The sequence below is a fragment of the Galeopterus variegatus genome, unplaced genomic scaffold (assembly GCF_000696425.1).
Source record: "Galeopterus variegatus unplaced genomic scaffold, G_variegatus-3.0.2 Scaffold1167, whole genome shotgun sequence".
Taxonomy (NCBI): domain Eukaryota; kingdom Metazoa; phylum Chordata; class Mammalia; order Dermoptera; family Cynocephalidae; genus Galeopterus; species Galeopterus variegatus.
In genome coordinates this window covers 447,838-457,382 of record NW_007727278.1, presented here as the reverse complement: position 1 = coordinate 457,382, position 9,545 = coordinate 447,838, and the positions used below count along the sequence as shown (strand labels likewise).

At 45.8% G+C, this 9,545-nt stretch overlaps 1 protein-coding gene across 3 annotated transcripts; it reads right to left on the bottom strand.

Annotated features, from left to right (window-relative positions):
• Positions 1-1,414: 1,414 nt before the first annotated feature.
• Positions 1,415-6,681, bottom strand: SLC25A37 (solute carrier family 25 (mitochondrial iron transporter), member 37). 3 transcript variants are annotated; one of them, XM_008575277.1, is made up of 3 exons: positions 6,566-6,681; positions 4,935-4,991; positions 1,415-2,579 (listed from the first exon to the last, which is right to left on the bottom strand). In XM_008575277.1, the coding sequence occupies exons 1-3, from the start codon at positions 6,606-6,608 to the stop codon at positions 2,059-2,061; spliced, it is 621 nt and encodes a 206-aa protein (XP_008573499.1). In that variant the 5' UTR covers positions 6,609-6,681; the 3' UTR covers positions 1,415-2,058. The 3 variants fall into 3 exon arrangements, with proteins under 3 accessions (XP_008573499.1, XP_008573502.1, XP_008573500.1); XM_008575280.1 differs by lacking the exon at positions 6,566-6,681 and adding an exon at positions 5,848-6,010; XM_008575278.1 differs by lacking the exon at positions 6,566-6,681 and having other exon boundaries at positions 4,935-6,010.
• Between the last annotated feature and the right edge of the window lie 2,864 nt (positions 6,682-9,545).

The window sequence follows — 9,545 nt, the reverse complement described above, 5'->3', positions numbered from 1 at the left end:
GAGGGTCACAACTGGTTTCCGTGGGGGGTGGGGTGGGGTCGTAAGGGGAGGGGGTGGGGGGTTTTAAGTCTAAGGTGGGACAGGCCATCAGCAAGGCCCTGCTCACGGGGCCCACGTGGGAGGTAGGCAACGTAGCTCTCTCCTATCCTTGATCTGAAAAAGGAAGTCAATTGTTTTATAAAACTGCTCATAGTTATTAAGACAAAAACTCAGGCGTAACAGCATCCAAAGGAGCCCAGGCCTGAGAGGCACACACGGGCCACGGCCTGTGGCGGCAGGTCAGGACCAGGCCCACCAAAATGAAAACATACGTGTTCCTTCTGCCCGTTTTCAAAGACAGGCTCGAGGGAGGGCTCAAAAAAGGGAACGGTGCAGCCATTCAGCCTTCCCTTGGATAACGGTCTGGCAGCACATCAAATGGAATAGCTGCAGGACACAGGCTTGTATTCTCTTTTAGCGATAATCTGACTCCGTAGGAACCACTGCAGAAAGCAAGAGGCCTCACGTTCTCAGGTGGCTCCGGAGAGGCATCCTCTGGCTCAGTCAGGTATGAGGGTCCAGGTCAGGTTTCAGCAGTGGGGCCCTGGCTGGAGGGCCTGGCTTCTGATGCTATGCCGGGAGAGGCTGTGACAGGGCAATGGATGGCCGGGACAGAACAGGGGGAAAGACAAAAGCTTGAGAAAAATCCCTAGACTGCAGAGTGAAACAGGAGGAGATTAAGTCAAAACACACTTGGTAGACCAAGTTACCTGAAGTGCCTGAGTTAAAAGGTTGACGCAGAAATAGCTCCTAGGATAAAAGTAGCATTTATCCCAACTGCCTGCCAACAAGTAGCCAAATGCTGGCATGTTAAGGGCTTCTAAGTGCTGACCCAGGGAGGCAGATATTCACATCACTCACAAGGAGAGGAAACGGTCTCAGTAGGTTAAAGACTAGGCATCCACCCTCCCACAGTGTAAGAGACCCTGCCACCCCGCACGTGTGCATGTGTGTACACAGCAGGAGAAAAGGTGCCAGGGCCAGACCTTTGGTCCTGGAATTTTTAGGAAAGACACAGGGAAAAGGCACATGAAAGTGACTGAATTTAAAAAAAAAAAAAAAATGTAGCTGCAATTAATATATCTTTTTGATTTTTCAAAAGTACCTTTTACTCCCCCACAAAAAAAGAAATTCAAAATATAAACTTAATATTTATTACTTTACATTCAAGTGAAACTTCCATCTGGGTGTGCTAAGCACAGTTTTAGGCCATATTCAGCAATTTATTACTTTGGTGCCATTTTACTTAACCGGATGGAAGAACTCAGCCCTCTTATTTTAAAAAAAAAAAAAAAAAATGTAGCTGCAATTAATATATCATTTTGATTTTTCAAAAGTACCTTTTACTCCCCCACAAAAAAAGAAATTCAAAATATAAACTTAATATTTATTACTTTACATTCAAGTGAAACTTCCATCTGGGTGTGCTAAACACAGTTTTAGGCCATATTCAGCAATTTATTACTTTGGTGCCATTTTACTTAACCGGATGGAAGAACTCAGCCCTCTTATTTTAAAAAAAAAAAAAAAAACAGCTTGATATTCCCAGCTGTAATACTATGTGTAGACACACACAAGCACACACACAAATTCAAAAACTTCTACATAGAAAAATAAAGGATAAACATTATCCATCTATTTTATACTGTTAATGGAACTTTTATATACATAAAATGTTTTTTTTCTTTAATGATCTCAGTCACTGCGTATTTTCTTCCTCACCATGTGATCTAAGGATCAAGGCAGGAGACTGCCACAGTGAAGAAGGAAAGCTACATTCCTCTCAGGGGAAGAGTAATCTCTCACTCCCCTTGCAAAGTCTTTCCTGTCCACCACCACCTGGGATGTCCCCGTGGACGGCCTTCTGGTAAGCGGCTGTCCCGCCCTGCTCTCTAAGGCCTCGGGGAGCAGAAAGCCCACAGGAGCACCTGCAAGCAATCCTGTTGGTTTCAGAGTAAGGGGATGGAGGAAGCCTTTTGAAAATAAAAGATTCTGGAACCAGTTCCCATGCCTGTTCTTTTAGTATAGAGTTCGGTTCTCCAGCTGGCGCTTGGTGAGGAAGTACTTGAAGAACTCATAGACAGACCAGGAGATGGCTGTGGAGGGCATCTGGTAGATGACTCTTGCCTGGATGCCTTTGAAGTAGCCAGACAGGCCATTGAGCTGGTACACCGTCCGGAAAGCATTGGCCATGCCTGACAGCCGGCCACTGATGTTGGCCAGGGAGAGAGCCATGTTCTCCTGAGTGTTGAGGAGGGTCTTGCAGACGTCCAGGGGGGTGGTGGCGGCCGCGGCGAGGGCCCCAGCCAGCCCGCCTGAGATAATGTGGGACTGTGGGTTGTAGCCCCGGTGAGGGTTGACCTGCTCCTGCAGGAACTCGTAGGTGATGAAGTGGATGGACTGGAAGGGAATGTTCATGGTCAGCTGCGTGGTGTAACTCCGGTAGAAGGCCCCCAACCCCTCGGTCCTCCACACCGTCAGGATGCAGCTGAGGGCTGAGCGGTGCTGTGAGTTGTACATCTGCATGCGCTGCTTCACGACTGTGGCCAGACGGGCAGCCAGTGGGCAGTTGGTTGGGTTTGGCCCCACCCCAGGTTGGGAAGCCAAGCCATAAAGAGAAACAAGCAAGTTAGACACTCTGGCAGCAGGTCTCACAGGGCGAGCACACACATAGCCCCAGCCGGAGAGGCCCTGAGGGCCAGCTCCAGACAGCCCCGGTTCAAAACTCCACTTTTAGCTTCAGGACCTAGTGCCAGGAAGGTGGCTGTTTCCTTACGTCTCTCTTGCCTAAACCTTGCTTAAGGCAGCCTCCAAACCACTTTGGAGCAGATCAGCAGACCTGATCTCACAGACCCTGGCAGTAACCTTCTGCCCCACTGCAAATCTGAACCCTGTCTCCCAGCCCCTCTGCCCTCCTCTGTCCCCAACCCTCCTATTGGAAGCATGTCCCCTCACTTATTCTCAGAGCTCTGTACTTCTGACAGTGATTTTAGCTTCAATGTCATAGTGTGCTTGGAACAGACACTAGAATTCTGTCTGCCCAAGTTCAAGGACAGCCTCCAATGAAGACCCTGGTTTTGTTAATACAAAAGTAACTGGTAGTTACCAGGACAAAAAGCAAATGAGGCTAACTGGGGTGCCCAGGCTTAGAGTTTTAATGGTCCCCACGTATTGCCAAATGAAAACACACGGTGTGTTTTACTTTTAAGGAACTAAAGACTTTAAATCAATAGTAATAACAAGGATAACAGGAGGTGAGCTGAACCTCACTTTTTGCCTCCTTTAAAAAATATAAACAAAACCCTTGCTTGGTTAATGCAGACTAACTAACCGGTCACTAACCAGGTCCCTGTATGAATTGCCTTAAAAAAAAAAAAGAAGCCCAAGATATTAAACATGAAAGTGCGTCAGTTTTTCACTGAACTACCTGCTACCTATAGGTAAACCTCCTCGTCAGCCTGCCTACTGAGAACATCTCTTTCCTGGCCCCAAAGCACCCTGTCTTGAACACATCATCATAGGACAAGCCATGAAGACAGGTTTATTCAAGGATGTCACATCTCTTAAGATAACGTGGTAAGATAAAACAGAACACAGGCTGTCTTTCTGAGCTCTCTACTCTCTAAATAAAAAGTAAGGAAGGTGCGAGTCCCCCAGCGTGTCTCCCGCTGCACATGGAAGGAAACCAGAGTGAACGGAACAGAGCGTCTTTCTCCACCCGTCCATCTGGTAAATCTCAGCACCCAGGAGGTAAGACTCCTCCCCTTCTCACCTCCCAATCTGACCCATCCTGGCCCTGAAGGTCAGAACAAGTCCCTTGTCTGCTAGGACATGGGAGACAGCTGCGAGCAAATAAGAAATGTTAACCTTAAAAGACAAAAAACAAACTTATAACCCAGGACTTTGAATGTTGAAATTTTTCTCTCCAATTCTCCCTTCTAGCAAAGGGCCATTTTCAGATGGGGGGGAAAGGTGGAGACATCCACATCTCACCTAAAGCCACCTCCAGATAGAGAATAACCCAGCTGAAGGCATGCTCAGCACCAGGTCCAAAGTCCCTCACTATTCAGACCCGAGTCAACCAAAACACTAGGATATATAAAAAGCAAACAGAACTCAAGTCTGCACAGCTGAGATGTGCTTTATAACACTCCCAAAATTCAAAAGAAAAAAAGATAATGTGGGGAGAGACAGCTAAAAGGAAATGGCCAAATGTGGATTTTTGAAGCAGAGTGATGGACAGGGGGGAGAAGAGGGGTTCATAAAACTATTCTGTCTACATTTGCTTATTTGCAATGTTCCATAACATTCCAATTTTTTTTTTTAGAAAGCAAATTGAACACAAGCTCTAACAAATGGCCTCTGATGGTTCCCCTCTCCAATTTTTTTTTTTTTTTTTAGAAAGCAAATTGAACACAAGCTCTAACAAATGGCCTCTGATGGTTCCCCTGAAGTTTGCCTAGGGTTGATAAAGGTTAACCAGGCCAGAAGCATGTGTGTGAGGTTTTAGAAGTGGAAAGGCACACAAAAGAATCACCAGGAGAGCTTGTTAGAACAGAGTCCCAGTCCCTATCCCCAGGGATTCTTGATTCAGCAGGGCTGGGGTGGGGCCTGAGGACTGGCATTTTTAACACCTCCCAGGAGATGCTGATGCTACTGGTCTGTGGAACACACTTGAGTGGATCTGTTTATAAGACCAGAATTACCATAAAGCTCAAATGCTCATATGTCTTCTTAGACCTTTAATAAGGTAGTAAAGAATTCAATTCCCCTGCTTGCTCTCTCCAGGGGCAAGGAGTCCTCCTGGCCACCTTCCATCCCCACCACTCCCCACATCTTTTTTTCTGCCCCTTTGCACACCCCCTACTGCCCTCCCTGGGACCATGAAACATTACCTTCTGCTGGATTCATTACCGCATCGTGGAGCAGGGTGGCCATACTCCCAGCTATCCCTGCAAAACAAACTCCAGAAAATTACCCTCTGGAACAGGGTGTTCTGAGGAAATTCCTGGAACCTAAAATTCAGAAGGAACTCTGGACTTAGCTTTCTAAGCAAAATTTACTACCAGCTCCACACAGGTGAGCACTGACTCTTAAGACTCTAAAGTGATTGTGGAAATACTGGAGGAAAATAGGGGAGGTTAACATAGGCACACTGACATTTTGATCTTGCAGAAATCTCATTTTCTTTCTTGTAGTCAACCCTGGGGAAAGGCTAGATCTGATGACGTTGGATGGTATCCAGAAATCACCACACTCTGTGGCTTTTTTCATGGTCTAGATTTTAGTTCTCTCTTGTCCCTCACCTTTGTCTACAGATTAACTCACTCTACCCATAAACTGGTGCAATCAAAGGAGATAATATCATGTATATGGCTGAAGCGGGGGAGGAGAGTCAAAAGATAAATCTTTTTAAAAATTCCTTAATTAAAACTCCAGCCACTTTTAAGAAAACGGGCAAGAGACAAGGAAGACAGAAACAATCATCTGCATCTGGTAGATTTCCAGGGCAAGTTTGTAAAGCCGTGACTGTCTTGGAGATGACCCAACCCGTTAGAGGGTCTCCTCAGACCTGGCTTCACAAACCAGGAACTTCAAAAGCCTGAATTAGGTCTGGAATTTTGCTTTCAGCTTTGGGTTTCCTCCCTCTGTGGTGACACTGCCCAGTAATTAAAATTACCACCGGAAAGTGGGAGGAATGAGGGGGACCAGGATAACTCTTCAGAAAGGCACAGAATACCCGCCTCCCTCCTGCACACACACTTATAATTATTCCCAGAAAGGTCAAAATACAACCGCAGCACACACCACAATGTTGCAGGAACAGCGCTGGGCAGAACTTGGCATAGAGTGGGTTCTGTCAAACCCCCTTCAGGGAGCTCAACTGTTACATAAGGCAGTTTCAGCAACCAGAGGGGGTCCCCAATATCACGGGTTTGGGGGTAGCATCAGGCCATGATTCTTAGTGACCGTCTCAAAAAATGCAACTAATAGCCAATTTTTAAAAAGCAAAAAGCCATGATTCTTAGTGACCATGATTCTTAGTGACCGTCTCAAAAAATGCAACTAATAGCCAATTTTTAAAAAGCAAAAACAAAGGTCTGCAAACCAGCTAGGTGCACTTATTACCAAGGTCTGCTGATGAGAGGGGCACTTTTTGGTTTTTCTCTGAGTAGAGCAAGAAGAGAAAGAAATAAAAAAGCCTGTTGCTGGTCACATCCACCTCTCCATTGTTGAAAAATTAATGTTGTGAGAATAAGTATACTTCATGGGGCCATCCATATTCCCATTCCATACCCTAACAAAAAAAACAACAAAAGCCAACCTCCCCAAAGAAAATAACCACGCAACCTGGCCTAGTAAAACATGCCTTATGTAAGAGCCGCCCACCAACTCGCAACCCCACTCCGCTTCTCTCCCCCAAAACAACAAAACAAAATCATTTCAGCCCTTGCTCGCAGAGAGATGCAACTCAGACAGACGGAAGAGAATGGGGGTAAAATTCCCAAATCCCCAGAAGCTTAACGTGGGAAAGGCCATCTGCGCTGGTGCAAGTCTTTGTCAGCCATAAAACTTCTTGACCTTTTAAAGCTTAGTTAGATCTCGGCGTTGTAGAGACCTTTGGTACCAGTTTTTAAATAGTCTCAAAGAAGCTGTCCAGATAACTTTTTTTTTTTTTTTTGAATCCAGCATTCAAAAGTTTTGTTTCTATTCAGGGTGCTTTTTCCTAGGTCTGATCATTAATTTCTTTTGAATGTTTAAAAAAAAAAAAAAAGAAAAAGGAAAAAAACCCACACAACAATAAAAACTGAAACACCTCTGGGACCGATTTTCCCCAGGCTTCAGAAAGCCGAGAAGGGGCAAGAGAAAAGCGTGTGTGTGCGCGTGTGTGCGTGTGTCTGGGCGTGTGTGCACACACGACTCCAGAGTTCTTTATTCATGAGCACGGTGCCGAAGACGAGGCTCGCGGGCAAGAACACCCGGGGGGAGGATGTGCTGAAGAAGAGAACTTTCTAACTCCAGACAAACGCTTTCAAAGTACCGTTGGCTAGGTGGCTGTTTCCTTGGTGGTGGAAAACATCATTTAAAGTCCTTTTCATGTTTTCATAGCAGGCAAAATACATGGCATGGGCCGGCCCAGCGCCCATGATCATCACGTTGAGGCCCCGCAAGGGCCTCCAGAAGCCTTCAGTCCGCATGATTTTCTTGAGGGCTCCATAGATACTTGTGTACTGGGCTTTGGGATCTGGATTCAAACTCTGCATTCGTGTCTAGGAGGGAGTGAGAAGACAAAAAAAATGGCAGTTAACGAGGATGGTAAGACCCTGAGACAGAGAGAGAGAGAGAACAGGCAATTTTTGAGTTTCATGAGATTTCTGCGTGAAGAACATATATTTATTCTCTCTGTCTTGGAATACTTCCCCCCCCAGCCCGCCCTCCCCCCACATACACACATTCACATGGATTTCATTATGCCCAGTGAAGGGGGAAAAGGATGGGGACAGGAGGGAGGGTAGGAAGACCCTGCCCTGCCATTGGCAAGCTGTGTGACCTCTGATGAATCACTTAACCTCTCTGGGCCTCAGGACCATCAATTAAAAGAACCAATTTTTGAGTTTCATGAGATTTCTGCGTGAAGAACATATATTTATTCTCTCTGTCTTGGAATACTTCCCCCCCCAGCCCGCCCTCCCCCCACATACACACATTCACATGGATTTCATTATGCCCAGTGAAGGGGGAAAAGGATGGGGACAGGAGGGAGGGTAGGAAGACCCTGCCCTGCCATTGGCAAGCTGTGTGACCTCTGATGAATCACTTAACCTCTCTGGGCCTCAGGACCATCAATTAAAAGAACAGGGTTGTTGCAAGCAGCAAACAAATCAACGTATGTGAAAACCCTTCATAAACTCAGAGTCCTACACAAACTGAAGCATTATTATTATTATGTATTATTATATATTATTATCCTGTGCTTCCCACTCTGGTTCTGCAGGCTTCTGAGTCCTCACTTACCTGAAAACTCCACGTTGTGAAAGCTCATGTTCAATACCCACTATGAAATCTCCCCAAATCCTCCAGCCCTCATCCACCACATCACTTCTAAATACTTTTCACATTTCGTTTTTACAAGTTAGCACTTAAATATAAATGGTCTTGCTCTTAATTTCTTCCTAGGCGCAGTCCTGTCTCCTTGAGGCAGAGACCTGACTTTCCTTCTGTTATCCCCGTCACACCACCCACGCGTGAAAGGTGCTGGAGTAGGCAGGATAGTGTATTTCATGCCAACCTGGCTGGGCCACAGGACCCAGACATTTGACCAAACACCACTCTAGATGTTTCTGTGAAGGTATTTTTAGGTGTGATTAACATTTAAATCAGTAGACTTTGAATAAGGCAGATTTCCCTCCATAGTGTGGGTGGGCTTCATCCAATCAGTTGAAAGCCTTAAGGAAAAAACACCTGAGGTCCCCCAAGGAAGAAGAAATTCTGCCTCCAGACCGCCTTTGGACTCGAGCAGCAATATCAGTTCTTCTTGGGTGTCCAGCATGCAAGCCTGCCTGGCAAATTTTGAATATGCCAGCCCTCAAAATCAGGTGAGCCAATTCCTTGAACTAAATCTCTCGATCTCTCGCTCTCTAAATAGACAGATTTAGATATAGATCTCTCTCTCTATATATATAGATATAGACACACACATGCACACATACCTTACTGGCTCTGTTTCCCTGGAGAACCCCCGACTAGTACAGCAGGTGAGAAACACTTGCCAAGTGAAAGATGCACTTTAGCTCAGTCCTATCAAAGCAGTAGCCTCCTCCTACCCTCTCTCCTGTCCTCCCCCCCTCCTCCACCCCCACAACCTAGATGAGAGGCTCTCCAGCTTCTGGAGGGGATATCCTTCTCTCTAAACAGGACCATACAAAAACCCCAATATATAAAAAGGAAGACAGGCTTCTCTGAAAATGGGGCCAAGAGCCCTGGGCCCCACCCATGAGCTCCCTGCCAATCCTCAAGGCAGAGACTCCCCAGGAACCCCACGGCTCAGAGCCACAGTGTGAAAACCAATCACCCAAATGATGGCCTTTTTCAGATTTCAGATTTCACCAGGTATTAAAACCACAAAGAAAACAGGCACACTGTTGCCAACCTTTTATTTTGCCAAGAAAGGACATAACAATGACACCGTAAGCAACAACCACCACCACCCTCTATTACAATCATCATTTCCTAAAAGAAAAGGACTTTTTAATACTTAAAAGAAAAAACTGTTCTTTAAGTTAAATTTAGCTTTATTTGAAACTCACTATTTTCCCCTTTATTTCCTACCACAGAGTGGTGAAAAATTCCTCTGGCTCATCCCGAGGCAGTCGCCGGACATCTGGGTCCCAGGGACCTGGGCAGGTGTCCTCTGGGAATGGATGGTGTCAGGTCCCTGCATCTCTTTGTTTTTTAATTGATTTCTATTTTAACCCTTTTCAAATAGGATTCGAGGTGTTTTAGTA